Source organism: Diadema setosum, chromosome 7 (genome assembly GCF_964275005.1).
Source record: "Diadema setosum chromosome 7, eeDiaSeto1, whole genome shotgun sequence".
Lineage (NCBI taxonomy): Eukaryota > Metazoa > Echinodermata > Echinoidea > Diadematoida > Diadematidae > Diadema > Diadema setosum.
Window position 1 is genome coordinate 5963278 of NC_092691.1, and position 16115 is coordinate 5979392.

At 39.5% G+C, this 16115-nt stretch overlaps 1 protein-coding gene across 1 annotated transcript; it reads right to left on the bottom strand.

The window, feature by feature from the left end:
• Positions 1–4487: 4487 nt before the first annotated feature.
• Positions 4488–15726, bottom strand: LOC140230747 (bifunctional peptidase and (3S)-lysyl hydroxylase JMJD7-like). The gene is made up of 8 exons (XM_072310884.1): positions 15587–15726; positions 13705–13878; positions 11242–11395; positions 10372–10625; positions 8322–8378; positions 7194–7289; positions 5755–5988; positions 4488–5080 (listed from the first exon to the last, which is right to left on the bottom strand). The coding sequence occupies exons 2-8, from the start codon at positions 13823–13825 to the stop codon at positions 4983–4985; spliced, it is 1014 nt and encodes a 337-aa protein (XP_072166985.1). The 5' UTR covers positions 13826–13878; positions 15587–15726; the 3' UTR covers positions 4488–4982.
• Positions 15727–16115: the final 389 nt, after the last annotated feature.

Below are 16115 nucleotides of genomic sequence, written 5' to 3' on the forward strand. Positions count from 1 at the left end.
ACGCGAATCTACATCATCAGTAAAAATGTATTTTGTCCACGTTGCCACAAAGCTGAAACTGACAGTTCCATTAAAGTCAGTCAAAGAACGCACACCTTGCTCTCCTCTTTCTCATCATTCTCTGGTCTCAACACAACATGGTGTCCAAAGTAAAAAAAACCGCATGATTCATCAACATGGATAGAATGAAGCCCCCAGAGCCGTTTTCCTTACAGGGAAATATAACTGAGAATTGGAGAAAATGGAAGCAGAGATTTGATCTGTACGTAAAAGCCAGTGGACTCAATAAGAGGGATGCTGAAGTAGACATGCACACTTCTTCATGTGATTGGTGAAGACGCATTGGAAATATACAATATGTTTAATTTCCAGCTCCAGTGCGCACAACAGATGCGTCGCCAAGTGCAAGTGGGAGCCAAGATGCTAGCAGATCCAGCCCATCTATGCCACAATTATTGGAGAAGTTTATAGAGCATTTCGAACCTCAATCAAACATCACATACAATGTACGTATGAGCGTCATGTGTTCAACACTCGATTCCAGATGGGAGGTGAAATGATTGAGCATTTTGTAGCGGACCTACGAAAAAAGCAAAGTCATGCAGCTTCGGAGACCTCCACAACAGTCTAATTAAAGACAGAATTGGAGTAGGAATCAAAGATGATTCGACGCGGGCAAGACTGCTACGCGAGAGAGACCTTACATTACAAAAAGCGATTGACATTTGTAAGGTGTCGGAACTCACTGCACATCACATGACTGAACTGAAGCCAAGCTCCGCAGATATTCATGCCATTATAATCGAAATCCAAAACGACTAAGCCATGTCCACGATGTGGAAGTAAACATCCACCATGCAAGTGTCCTGCCTACGGAAAAACGTGTCACGACTGTGGAAAGCTGAACCACTTCAACTCAGTGTGCTGATCTCCATCAAAGAGAGGTGAAACAGCTGAACGAACTTCGAAAAACGGCAAGCAAGGTGACAGCAGACACCAACCGGTCCACAATATACGAACCGACGATGAGAGTGACGTCGACGGATCATCCTCGGAAAGTGACAGTCTCCACATCGATGTCGTTGGACAAGACAAGCGCAAAAAGGAATGGTATGTAAATCTTGTGTTTCTTTCTGAGATAAACAGGCAGAGTTCAAAGGCAAATGACAACATGAGTACAAAGCATGCCAAATTCAAAATAGACACAGGAGCTCAATGCAACATACTGTCGATGGGAAGTTACAAAGCATTGGATAAATAAGCCAATACTGGCGAAATCAAAATCCAAGCTTGTCTCCTACACTGGGCACTCCATCAAAATGAAAGGGAAATGCTGTATTCTCACTTGTGGGCGAAAAGAAAAATATCACAACGTAGAGTTTAAGGTAGTAGATGGAGATGTGCCTTGTATCATTGGACTGGAGTCTTCTTCAACCCTTGGACTCGTCAAAAAAGTCAACACTGTCAAACCAGATGATTGTTTCAGCCAGTATGATGATGTATTTCATGGCCTAGGTTGCATTGGTACCCGACAACACTTGGAGGTAGATGAAAATGTCAAACCTGTTGTCTATCCACCCAGAAAAATCCCTGCTGCACTCAAGCAAAAAGTGAAATATGAGCTGAAAAGGATGGAAGACATGGGTGTTATTGAGAAACAAACAGAGCCTACAGGCTGGGTTAGTTCGATGGTAGTAGTAGTGAAAAAGAACAAAGACAAAGTAAGAATCTGCCTTGACCCCCCGAGACTTAAACAAAGCTCTAAAACGACCACACTACCCAATGAAGACCATCGACGACATTACTGACAATCTAGGTGGTGCAAAGGTTTTCAGTACTCTAGATGCTAACTCTGGTTTCTGGCAAATTCCGCTCGATGAGGAAAGTTCCAAACTCCTCATTTTCAACACTCCCTACAGTAGGTACAAATTCACTAGACTACCTTTTGGAATAAATGCAGCAAGTGAAATATTCCAGAGAATCATGACGGACATATTTTGTGACATAGAGGGAGTCGAAGTGTTGGTCGATGACATTCTCATCCATGGCCCCCTAAAGACGTACACGATGCTAGACTTAGAGAAGTGCTGGGGCGGAGCAGAGTGAAAAAGATACGCCTCATCACAGTAAAGTGTCACATCAGGTTTAAACAAAGTGACGTACATGGGACACATCATATCACATGATGGCTTTATAAAGCCTGATCCAAAAAAGATTAAGGCAATCCAAAACATGCCTACTCCACATGACAAAAAGGGAGTACAATTTCTTGGTATGGTCTACTACCTAAGGAAATTCATTCCCAACATGTCAGAAAAATCAGCAGCATTCAGACAACTGCTAGAAAAAGATGTAGTGTGGCATTGGAATGAAGAACAAGATCAGAGTTTCAAATCACTAAAACAAGCTGTGATCAATGCCCCAGTACTGACCTACTATGATGTCTGAAAACCGGTCAAATTGAGCGTTGATGCATCACAGGCAGGCACGGGTGCTGTATTACTGCAAGAAGGACATCCAATTGCATTTGCATCGAAAGTGTTCACAGATGTGCAAACCCGCTAGGCGCAAATTGAGAAAGAGCTCGCCGCAATTGTTTTCGGCTGCAAAAAGTTTCACCAGTACATTTTCGAACGCGCTGTGCAGGTAGAAACTGACCATAAGCCTCTCGAGGCTATTTTCAAGAAGCCACTGCATGCCTCACCACCCAGACTGCAAAAAATGTTGCTGAATCTTCAAAAATATGATCTGCATGTCACATATGAGAAAGGAACAAACCTTTTCATTGCAGACTGCCTCAGTAGGAATTTTCTATTGGAAATGAGCGATGATGTAGATACTGAAGAAATCCCAATATGCATCGTAAACTGACTTCCTATTGAGGACGAAAGACTAGATGAAATTCGGGAGGAATCAAAGGAAGACCCGCTGATGCAAAAACTATTGGTAAAAAGGGCAACCATCAATGGCTGGATGGCCCATGAACAAAAAAGATGTCGACATCAAAATTCGACAATACTGGGAGTACCGTGAATTGCTATCTGTTGAAAACGACCTGCTGTGCAAAGATGGGCGACTCATTATCCCAAAAGTGCTCAACAAAAAGATGACTGAAAAGGTACTTACCATGCCCACCAAGGCATAGAAAAAACCAAGAAAATGGCGCAAGACATTATGTTTTGGCCAAGCATGTCATCACAAATTGTGGACACAGTTGCTACATATGTACATGCGAAATATGCAACATGCACAGACAAGAAAATGCTAGTGAGCCCATGCTTGGTCACAAAAAAACCAGGCCATCCGTGGCAAAAAGTCGGCTCTGACATCTTTGAGCTAAATGGAAAGTCCTATTTAGTTTTAGTCGACTACTATTCTAGTTTCTTCAAAACATTCGAGCTTAGGAATATGACAACATCATCTGCGTCATCAGCACTACAAAGTTCATTTTGCCAGATATGGCATTTCACGCGAACTTGTTTCAGACAATGGCCCATGTTTTGCTTCAGAAGAGTTTGCTCAGTTTACTACTGAATACAACTTCAAGCATGTCACAAGTTCCCCACACTACCCAAAGTCAAACGGAAAGGCCGAAATTAAAGCACTGTAAAAAATCGCTAAGAACATCATGCGCAAGTCGGATGATATTCATTTGGCTCTTGTACAGTACTGCAACATGCCAATTGAAGGCTTGAATGCATCCCCAGCTCAGCTTTTCATGGGTAGATGTACGAGAACAACCCTCCCCATGAATGACAAATTGCTCAAACCCAAAACACAGAAGAATGTAACTCAGACACTAAAGCAGTGACAACAAAAACAAAAGAAGTTCTATGACAAAAACACAAGACCCTTTCCCAAACTTCTTACCAGAGACACAGTAAGAAAGAGAAACCCAAAGAATCCGGAAACATGGCAGAAAGCTACTGTTGCAGATGCATGTAAAGAGCCACGATTGTACATAGTACAAGCAGGAACAGCACAATACAGGCGCAATCGCAAAGATCTCATAAGAACCAAAGAGAGTCTGAATCCTTCATACCAAGACTACGACTACAGTGACAGCAATGACTCCACCCACAAGACCCATAGCCTACGTACCTCATCAGACCCCGACAGTGGACAATACCCGACGATCACTGCCCACTGACAACTACATCACAAAGTATGGCAGGTAAGTTAGACCCCCTAATTAGATACATCACAAGCCATTACCCTTACTCGATCTCCTTCATTTGGGAAAGAAAGGAGAGTGTTCATTGTTATTTCCATGAGCATCGGCTATAATGTTGCATCGAACACTGTTCAAAACATTTTATCAATTCATTGCTTTAAATTATATTATTTTATGTTGCCGAATCAGAATTGAAACTGTGAGACGCACAATTTCACTCCTGAAGGTTATGACGTATGTGTGGACAACAATATAAAGAAAATATGAAGGGTCTTCCACAAAATTTCATTTTTCATGAAAATTACAAATTCAATCAACTCGATACTGATATATGTTAAGGGTAGCAATTATTCCCACGCTTTCTGAAAGCGGTTAGTCAAGTGTTGTTTCATTATGCTAGATAAGTGAATTTTTGTGGAATTTCCTTTATATCTTCTTTATATTGTTGTCCACACATACATCATAACCTCTAGTAGTCTACTCATCCAGCAGTTCCAACACCAAAACTTTAAAAATTCATAACTTTTGCATTGATTGTCCGATTTTCCTCAAACTTTCACTGATATGTTCGACTAATGTTGCTGCCTTTACTCAGTCCACAGTGCTCTTTGGGTTTGGGTTCCCTTTAAGCTCACTTTCCTCAAGAATGCTGGTGCTAAAAAAAAGAAAAGAGTGGCATTGCCTTTGAAGAAGGCTAGATACTTCAGATGGGGGCCTTGCTCTGCTTTGGCAGTAGCTGTTCTGCCCATGACAATTCCCTTTGTTAGGTCCATGACCCATCCTCATCCAGTCTATTTTCAACTCGCTGTCATCTCTTTGTCCACTTGGCACAGCAGCCAGTCAGCTTCTCAAGCATGGTGAAGTAGTTGTATTTGATGTCATAGGCCATGTCATACCAGTAGTTAACTGAAAAGTGAGAAAATAGATTAGAGTAAAAAAAAAACCAACAACAACAAACTATTTAAAGGCATGTCTTGAAAATAACCTAATCTTCACTGAAATATGTAGATCATTTGGCGACTTTGTATCATATAAGGCTAACAGAAAGTCACAGACACATTTTTTTTCTTTTCTTTTTTTGTGGTGGGGGTGGTGGTGGTAGTTTTGTTTACATTTTGAAAGAAGGAAGTTTCAGTAGAGAAAGGATCTACAGCTAAATTGCTATATCATAACTAAAATTAATGAAGTATGAGAAAGAAATTACCTACCAAACTTCAAGAATACTGCTCATGAGAAACCAGACTTCAAAGTCAATGGTCAATTAAGCGCACTCTTCATTGCACCATGAGTGACAGTGACAGTGACAAAATTCAACACAGATGGGGGGCGGGGGGGGGGGGGGGGGTGTTGAATGAAGTATATCATTTCACCTCTGAAATAAAGTAAATTTTACATTAAAGATTAAAGAACTTTGATAACTCCATATCTTTGGACATTATCAATGGAAAGCACTCATATGATTGATGGTCATGTGACAGGGTTCAAGCAATCAACTCTATCCCGCAATGTATTCTGTAATGTAGCCCACAGTCAGGATCTTTAGGTATCATATTGCTTTGAACTCTAACTCCATCATATACCTGCAATAGTCCTGTCCTCCTGACTGACATGATGAAACCAGAGCGACGGCAAGTACAGCATCTCGCCCCGCCGTACCGTGCACCTGATCTGCTCAACACGGCCATACTCTGGCCACTGGACAAGGTCAGGGTTCAGGGGGTCCACAGGTATCCATGGAACCCTTGCACCATCTGGGTCGGGTATTGTCTGAAACTGACCGTCCACCTCCTTGTATGTTGCCACTGGGTAGGTCTCTACATTGGTGACAGTTGGGAGTATGGTGATGAGTGAGAAACTGATCCTATACTTGAGGTCATGGGACACAGTTGATACAGCTCATGTGACGTCAGGAGATATTGATCAAGAGTGTCATGTTTCACAAGTGGTATACATGTAATACAGTGCACTCCCGTTATAACAAACACAGTTGTAACGGAATTCCGGTGTAAAACAACGAAGTACACATTCAGGCCGCAGCATTCTCAGCTCTACGTATTTTTATTGTTTATTTGTTCAGTTATAACGAAATTTCGATGTAACAAAAGAAAACTGCCAGTCCCGAGGACTTCGTTATAACGGCAGTGCACTGTACTGCAGGGGCCCGTTTCATAAAACTTGTCATCAGTGACAAATTGTCATAGATGTGACAAGCTACTGAAATCCTTGCATCTGATTGGCTGAGAGCAAATTTGTCATAGAAATTTAGCAGTTGTCACTGATGACAAGTTTTATGAAACAGGCCCCCTGAACTGTCTCAGCAGATACTGCTGTAACATAGTAAGAATGTAAATGAATCAATTTTTATTCTTTCAACAAAGGACTTGGAAGTCTCTTCCCAGCACAATCTTGGCACAAACAGCTGCTGTACATCGCACAAAATATATTACATTTCCATACATGTGCATATTGGGGAGGCACTTTCTAATTGAAGACATAAAGAATGATAACTGACAACTCGAGGGGGCCTGTTGCACATAATGTTTAACCTGAGAAAAATTCTGGTAAGAACTGACAACTCAGGTTAGCATGATGCTGCCTTTGACTTTAGCACAGGAAAACCCCATTAAAAATCAGCCCGAGTTTTTTCAAGTAAAAAGTTTTATTCAACAGGCCCACGCTGTCTTCTCCATCATACAATTACATGTACATGAGATCCTATTTTAAAATTAGGGTATGAAATCTGAAGAGAAAAAGCAAGTCACAAGAATATGAGACACTTGTAGCTGGAATTATTACATCCAACACCAGGAACTGAAGCAGGCTTTGTAAAATGAATTTGAATACTACATGTTTTTTTCTCTCTCTATTTGTAAGCACAGATATATAATAAACCAAACAAATTTTCTCTAGTCCAAAATTCTGTAATTTCTTTACTAATGCTAATGAAATTCTACCATCAAGCTTGAAGCACCATAATCATACTCCTAGAGAGCACATCATCGTTATAACGGCTCCTCACCGTAGGGAATAAACGGTCTCTCTGTTGGTGGATGAAGGATGAACGTCTTGGAGCCCTGGAGAACACAGTAGAGATTTTCATAGTGGTCCTTGTGCACTATGGTGTGGTTGCAAAAAAGCAGAGAATAACTGTTATACAGGGTCTGACATTAGTGGTGGCCCAATGGCGGCCTAGGGCCACCAAATTTGGAAAACAGTTACATTTTTGTGGCCCGATAAGGCAACTAAGATGCAAAATGGAATGATACATTATTCTGCTTTTATTCCGGCCACTACATTCCTTTTTTCGGGCCACCAAAAGTTAAAATCAAGAGGTTTCAGCACAAAGAAATGGTTTAGTGTCAACCCCTGTATTACAGTAAATCAATCTTCATATTCATTCAGGGAAAAAATCAAAGAGGGTACAAATATTTGGAACAAAATTACAAAATAAGAAGTGAAAAAAAAAATTGTAAAAAAATTGTCATGCAAATACAGCCATAAACACAAACAGTAGCAATGCAGCAAGCATGACAGAGCACATAAGGTCATTAGTAAAAGGTTGAAATTGCAATCTGCTCGTTGATCTAGCTTCTAATAAAGGCTTAAAAAAGAAAAAAAAATGAGCTCCTAACATCACAGAAATTAATAATGGGCAATGCCATGCAGAAAGTTCAAGTCTTTTTTAGAAAAGTTTGTATGGATTCCCCCCCCCCCCCCCAAAGAAAAAAAAAAATAAAATAAAAAAATAAAAAAATGAAAATAATAAAATAAAATAAATAAATAAATAAATAAAAAATAAAAAAAAGAAATGAAAAATAAAAAATAAAAAAAGAATTTAAAAAAATCTTTAGAAAAAAAAAATTTACAAAAATCTTTATAAAAAAAAAAATTTATAGGTTTTTCTCCATTTCTCCAACAACAGCAAAAAAAAAAAAAGAAAAAAAAATCCACCAAAGTCGGCACAATCAAATTTCATGATAAATGTATAAAAGGCATAATTTCTAAATCAGAAACAAACACTCTACAAAGATCTAGCGTACAATAAATATTATTATGCTAATCATAAACAGCAGGAGCATGGGGAAAAGAATAAGATATGGGGAGAAATGACAGAAGAAACAATAATTATGATAATAATTAGACTAACTTGATGTCACTGCATCATGTCCTCCCATCCAGAAGTTGACTGCATCAGGTTTCTGTCCTGAAAAGAAGTACATGGTATTATGGATAATGCAATTCAATACAAGGATGCGATATTACACTTTTTGTCAAATACTCTGTCACACCGATGCTTGACTTCGATGAATTTCTAAAAGGTTCATTTCCTGAAAGCCAGCATCACTCATGTAGTCCATACTATTATACTGTACTTAAATATACAAAATTGATTGTTTAAAAGTAAAATATTTGTGACATTTATAACATTCCAAGCAAATTGCAATCATTTTAATCACCCCATGCAAACTGGAGGCCAATGATAGTGGTAAAAAAAATGAAGCTATGGATTTTCACCAGTTTTTCCTCAGCTGTACACTTTCCTCATCTCAAAGCAACCTCAGACCAGAATGTTCACAAGACTCATTATTTTTCAACTCTCAGCAGCATCCTCAGTTCTGCTATATGTGACTCAGCACCTCAAAACAAACAAAAAGTCGCAAGACATGAATTTTTAGTTAAGACCATATTCTGAAAGAGCAGACTTTAAGCTTTAAAATGATGTATAACTCAAATCAAATGGACTCCCCTAACCTATCTAAATATTGGAAGGAAAGCACAAACTCAGGAAAAGTGTGAACTGAGAAAAGAGGCTCTGAAGTACAGTGTCTATTCAAGCGCTTAATCTTTACCAAGCCGTCCTGGCTGTGCGATGAATGGGACAAAAAATAGGAAGTAAACCACCAGAGTAACAACAATGAAGCGATTATCAGATTAAACTGAAATTAAGCATGCCTCATTAACACATTTTGTCCATAATTAATGCCAATTTTCAAAGCAGTAGCATTATCTTTTCAAAAGTTAATAGAGTTGAAATTGAAGAGTGTGGACAAGGTTTTTCAGAAATGAAAAAGGGATTCTAAAGACACACCTAATCACACTGTTCTACCAAAAATGTTCGAGATAAACTACTCAAAAAACACACTTTCCTGCCCGTTTTATGATACCAAATTTTAGCATGATGTAAAAGAAGACCCGCTCTTTCAGAAAATATGAAGAAGTCAAGTTCGGCTAGGTTGACCCATTTCACTTATTTTCAGTCCTCACGCAAAATCAGTGTGTGGGACTTTATGTTCGTTTTGAGGTGCACGGTCACATATGTCTTTTTACCCAAAATGTCATCGCTTGCCCCATCACACTGCAGAACTTAGCCTGCTTTCCACCAAGTCAGTGTTAACAGGAAATGAGCTAAAATTCCCAAAACTAGTGGGACTAACAAATAGAGAGTTGAGCCCCACAGCTTTTTCCTGAGACAAAGGCACAAATTTTAGCACTGACATAAAGGACTAGATAGTCAGAATATTAGCTTCTTCTTTTTCTGATCAAGTTTTACATAAACCCAGTGAGTATGAGCTTAAAGGGGATGGCTAGTAACTGATCAGTGGGAATCAGTGGGAATGCTGAGGGATGATTGTTCCAATCCTTGTGGGATTCATTTAAGAGTACATTATATATCTATTCTTGTGTGAAAATTATTTGCTTCAGAATGGTCTCATATTCAAGTAATGTGCAGTTTAATGTTTCCAGGTAAGCGTCCCTGGTCAGTGACGGGGCATTAATCTGCACATTACTTGAATATGAGACCGTTCTGAAGCAAATAATTTTCACACAACGGTAGATATATAATGTACTCTTAAATGAATCTCACAAGGATTGGAACAATCATCCCTTAGCATTCCCACTAATTCACACTGATCGGTTACTAGCCATCCCCTTTAACTGTCATAATGCAAGGAAATTTGCAGGACTAAAGGGTAAAAAGTACAACCCAAGTTCTTCACTATGAGACAAAGGCAACAATTTGGGCAGTGATGAAAAGGTTCACACAGTTGTTAGAATGATAGCCTCTCCTCTTTCTGATCAAGCTGTCACACATGGTGATTGGACTCTCAAGGGTTGTATTTGGATGTACAATATGTATGACAAAGAGGTGAATCCGTAGCACATCATCCTCTATTAAAGGAGGGGTATCCACTCACCTAAGGCTTCCGTGGCCCATGGGATATCTTCCTTGACATCTTCCACCAGCTCCTTCATGTCCATCGTTAGGTTGGAATTCTGCTTCTGGACGTAAAAGACACCAGCGACATCAGACTTGCCCTCCATCACATCCAGGAATGCAGGAAATGTCATGTCTCGCTCCTCCGGTAGAACAAAGAATCCATCATGGACCGCGTCACCATAACCATCTGGAGTGACAGCAACTGTCACAACTTTGTCTTTTAATTTCTGCCTGGGAGTAGCATGCAAATAGGGAGAACTTACTTGAAATTATAATTGTAATGTATGACTTTAATCTGTAATGATCATTCCTTCAAAAAGGAGTTTATCATGCATTATTTCCATTTAACAACTGTTCCTGATCTCTCCATTTAGAGTACTGGGAAACAAACACTCCGGTTGCATCTTTTAGTCTTAGGATTCACCGAAAACATATTAAACCATTTCCTTCTTATTCAGAGGATAACAATGAATACATGTTTAAGCTGATATTTTGTCACCCTACTACTGCATACATGTAGAAGGAGTCAAGATATATGTGCTATAACAGAGTCCTATTGAATCACACACAGTCATTACAAAACCTTTCCAACATCATACTGCACATGTACAAATAAAAAAATAAAGAATTTGACAAAACCTTTTTATAATAAAGAATCTGTAGGTCCTACCCCTTTCAGATGCACATTTCCTGATTCGTCAGACGTATTTGACAGAGAGGAAAAGACTGAAATATTAAACTATTTTTATGGAGAGTCCTGAAATTAAAAAAAGGTACAGTCTTATGTGCTGTTCCATTTGGGTTTATGACTGTTCACCTGCTTTACACCGAGCGTTTAGCAACAAACCTCAAATATGGGATGGTCCATTTGTGGTATGCAGGGAAATCCGTGAATGCATTCTCAATGATGACTGGCTGATTGGGGCAGACGTAGTCTCTGTAAAATGCAAGGGGTGATGGTGGATGTGGCAGTCTTGGTACCTCTGGGGACAGGTATAATTCTGTTTGCAGGAGAAACAACAACACACAAACATTGAAACCATCATGACATGAAAAGAGGCAATATGAAGTGACACCACTACCTATCATTATCTGTCACCATGATATGGAATATCACAAGGCATATTCCTCATAGAACAGATATCACTGTGTTTATACCTGGACAGAAATATCATCAGATATGAATGATGAAGTGAGAGAGGACAGGACACTTATGCTAGACGCCCCCTTTCAACAAGGAACAAGAAAGAAGATTCAACTTGTTGATATTTTTTTTTTCTCTCTGATTCAGGACAAAACTATTTTCTTGACCAGGAAATGCTTCAATGGCACTTTCCATCGCTGTTGTAAAGACTGAAAAAAAAAAAAAAACCCAACATCAACCTTCACCCATAAATTGGCTATTCTGATTGGTTAAGGGGACATCTCAGATGATTTTTATGATTTCACAGCATTTAGTACGTACATTATAACTTGATAGTGCCATGTATAGATTAGTGGAATTTATTGTGGTCCTAGAACAAATTATACTCTGAAAAACCCAAGACATATTACACTGTACAATGATGAAGACATAGAGGTCCTCCTCACATATTCTAGTAATGTAGTCAATGTAACTCCATTGCAATACCACTTGCTCAACAACTTCACCTACGTGTAGAATGCCACGCTTTCTTCTTTTGTTCTGCTTATTTGAGCACCAAATTATGCATTCTTATGCGAAGCTTCTACGTCCTCATCCTCGTTCATTGTGACTAGTAATACAATGTAAATTTCGAAAACATTCTTTAATATTCCTCATCCCAATCACTATGAATTCTGAAACTCTGTACCCAGTAAAACCAATTTATAGATGTTCAAATGCTCACGTCTGAAAACCATCCAGAAGACTCCTTCAATGCAGCAAACCGTCTGGCAGGTTATTCTCTTTGTTTTAATGCAGTCAACACTCCGTCTGCTATTGTTGTGTAATGATACACAAAGTCATCACTACCCCCTCCCACATATACCAGTTCACCTCCGCCAGTCAATGACCCCTACCAATACTCTCCACCTCATCCAGTGAGTCATTGACCTTCATCATCCCTTGAGTACTTCTAGCCCCATTTAATTTACGACCAGGCTAAGCCAAACCTAAACATCCTGCCCTTCCTCCATTGATTACTTAGAATTGTTGTTAAATCCAAATCCAAGAATACTACCTCCTCTTTAAAACTAGTCCCGCCTTTGTTCCTATAACAACCAAAGTTTTGCCCAATTAAAACCCCTCTTTAACACAAAGACTCCACCCCCATTCACCCATTCATAGTGTGTCACAACAGTGTAACCAGTAACCAACAGTGTAATCCTTGTGATTGAATGTATGAAGTGGATTACAAGTTGTATAATATACAGAGAAGAGACTTGGATTCTGACGCTCGAAGAGAGAGGATAGCCTCCAAAACGCCTCTCAAATAAAGTGCACATGGAAACTTAACTGAACTGTGTCGCCAGTCCTTTTTCTGCGTGTACCTCTCAAAAATATTAACGGATCCCGAGTAGCGAAACACCGCTACACAACACTATTGTCATGTAACCTGGCAAATTGCAAACCAAAACTGCCCGCACGTGCTCGACTTTCTTTCGCTGTTCAACTTTTCCCTGCCTGGTTGTAAAGTGGTCTACAACTTCCTGGTTGAATACACTTTTTTCTGTTAATTTCACTGTAAGAAAAAACCCATGCACACTTCTGAATACACTGATCTTTACATGACATAATGATAAACAAACAAAACTAGCTTGCGGTAATGTTCACTACCCTCAATCTAAACACAGGTTCTGTTCTACTGTGCGTGAAACTGGCCATGATCTGGGTCGCATAAAAAAGATAAATCTATGCATTATCAACAGATACTATCAGACTCGGTAATAAAAAGAAAAATGCACATGATAAGTATGGAATGTCAGGGTTGATGTGTTTCTCAAAATGTTTTGATGGTGGCACTGTCTATTACACTTGTATCCCTTATATTGCGGGTTATGCATTTGCATTGTTACCGTGAAAGACACCTCAAGTGACACTGGTCCTCCAGTAAATTGCTGATGGTAAACCTCTGCTGACTACAAAGAAATTTTTTTTTTTTTTTTTTTTTTTTGCGGGGGGGGGGGGGGTCAATAATACCTGCTAAAATTTCATATTTGTGCTTACGAAAGGATGGGGAACTTAATATTACACTAAATCTATGACTGACTGATTTTTTTCGTAAAGTGTGAAATTTATAACAACAGAAATGTACAGCACTATTATCTAAATTATTATCCTGCGACAAACCTCTCGCTTCCTGTGCCAAGGTGGTAAAACATTCCTCCAGAGAGTCCTTGAGGGCTTCAGCGTTGGCATCAGCTGCATCATTGGGGCAAGCTTGCTTTTCCTTCCCGTGGCAAGACATCATTTTTCTCTTTTATTACCCCTTCCATTCCCAAGCTACACATGGCATGGCTCCCCCTAGGAGACAATGTTGAAAAAGAATTGGACAAAATTTCATCAAACTTATTAATCACACCTTGGCCCGAATTCACAAAGGTGGTACAAATGAAACCATGGTTTAAACCATGTACAAAAACCATGGAGCACCAAGTGTCGCATGGAACATTTCGTTACGAAATTAGTCATTTCGTCAATGAAATGATTATTTTGTAACAAAATGACAAAATTTTGTAACTATATATATAAATGACAAAATTTTGTAACTAAAAGAACATTTCATCCATGAAATGGTACTTTTGTTAACGAAACAGTCATTTTGTCGACGAAATGACCAATTTCGTAACGAAATATTCCGTGCGACACTTAGCGCTCCATGGCTTTTGTCCATGGTTTAAACCATGGTTTCATTTGTACCACCTTCGTGAATTCGGGCCCTATAGTGTCTCACAAGGCCTCTAGTAATTTTTTTAATTTGCAAAAATTTAGACCTGTAACAATGTTAATTCTTTTAAATCATGCAATGGCAAATTCAACAGAGAATATTGTCCACTGTAAACTTTGCATGTACAATGAAAGTGTGCTTGTAAGTGTAGGTCTGATGATGTGTTTAATAGCAGATACATGAAAATCTGTTATGAATGCACTGTAAAAAGTAAGATTTGCCAGAATTGTTGATCCAGGGCAGGGAAGATAAACAAGCATACATACATGTATAAGGGTACTAGGTCTCGCGCAGGGACTTAATGATCGCGCATAGCGTAACTGCGTATAGCAAGCAATATTATTCGTAGGACTAAGCGCAAAATTTGCCGATACACCCATGGAATAAACATACCTGACAACCGCTAAACATGAGAAGGAAGCAGGTAAGAAATTTTGATTTCAAACAAATTTTTCACTATTAAAAATTTCCAATTTTTTGAAACAAATTTTTCACTAAATTTCCAATTTTTTACCTTATAATTTACCTACCTTAGCTTAAAATCTTTTTTAAGGATGTTGTAGCCTAGACGTGTTGTCTCGCTTGTCTCGTTCGTAGGATCGTAGCCGATAGAATTCGTAATTTGTTCGATCGATCGTTTATAATATTCTACGAAAGCCGAAGCACGTTACAGCCGCAGAGAGGGGCAGACACTTTCACGCATGAAACTACATAGGGCAGCTGCGCGACCTTTACATACCCGGAGAAATTGAACGCATAAAATTAAGTCCGAAATACAAACGGCGACAGCGCACTACTCTGTCATCGTATCATCAGGAGATTCTGGGAGGTGATTTTTCTGCATTTTCGTGATATTTATTGAGAAATTCAGGTACGATTGTGGAACAATTTTTATTATAAGAGCATCACAAATTTTCGTGCGCGATATCTAGACCCCTCAACCATACATGCAGGCCAGAGCAGGAATTCCGTAAAGGGGGGGGGGGGGGGTATTAGAGTACACACTGGAGAGCTAAGGAGCAAGGCGGCGGCCAGCTACGTGAATAGACCCACTAGACTACGGGATAGGGGCTTAGCTGCATGCCGGAACTCTCCGGGGGCTACGATCGAAGAAGGTACATGTACATTCCCCATCAATCTGTGCGAGTGCAGCTACTGCAGAAAATGAAACTACCTGCGTCCTTGCAGAACAGAAAGACGTAGAATCTAGTAAATGTAATGTAAATACCCATAAAATAGTTCTCACATCCAATTTCTACAATCAAGATTGGTTTGACTACTTACCATGCTTACAGAGAGGTACTTCTGCTGGCTGTGGTCAATAATTATCTCAACGCCTGTCAGCCTGCTCGCCATGCGCCATGCATTATGCCATACGTAAAATCTACTAGGAAGATATCTGAACATACAAACTGATGATACAACAATGCAAAGGATGTGGACAGCAAAGTGTACGCCCTTTATGGTGGACAGTAAAGGTGGTTCACCCTGGCCCTACCCTCCCTCCAGCTGCGCACCTAGCATATAAATAGCAGTCGGCACCTGCATAGCAGCAGATGGCGCCATTCATTACGTAAGCCTCTGTCACACCATAGCTCCTTGGTCACACCGGGGGTCCGTTTCATGAAAGTCTTAAGAGAGACTTTCTCTCTCCTAAGTCACACTTAGGAGAGACTTTGCTAAAAACCGTTTCATGAAAAAGCTATCGCATAAAGCTATCACATAAACTCAGACTTAGGAGAGACTTTTTCTACAAACCATTTCATGAACGAAGCTAGCACATAAAGTCTCTCCTAACTTGGCAAAGCTATCA

What these genes read in the sequence shown, in the direction of transcription:
- LOC140230747 (XM_072310884.1), bottom strand. Translation starts at nt 13,825, where the DNA reads ATGATGTCTTGCCACGGGAAGGAAAAGCAAGCTTGCCCCAATGATGCA. An exon ending in GAGACCGTTTATTCCCTACG is followed by an intron (nt 5,989 to 7,193) that starts GTGAGGAGCCGT and finishes TCACCAATGTAG; the next exon opens with AGACCTACCCAGTGGCAACA. An exon ending in GGAGGACAGGACTATTGCAG is followed by an intron (nt 5,081 to 5,754) that starts GTATATGATGGA and finishes CTCACTTTTCAG; the next exon opens with TTAACTACTGGTATGACATG.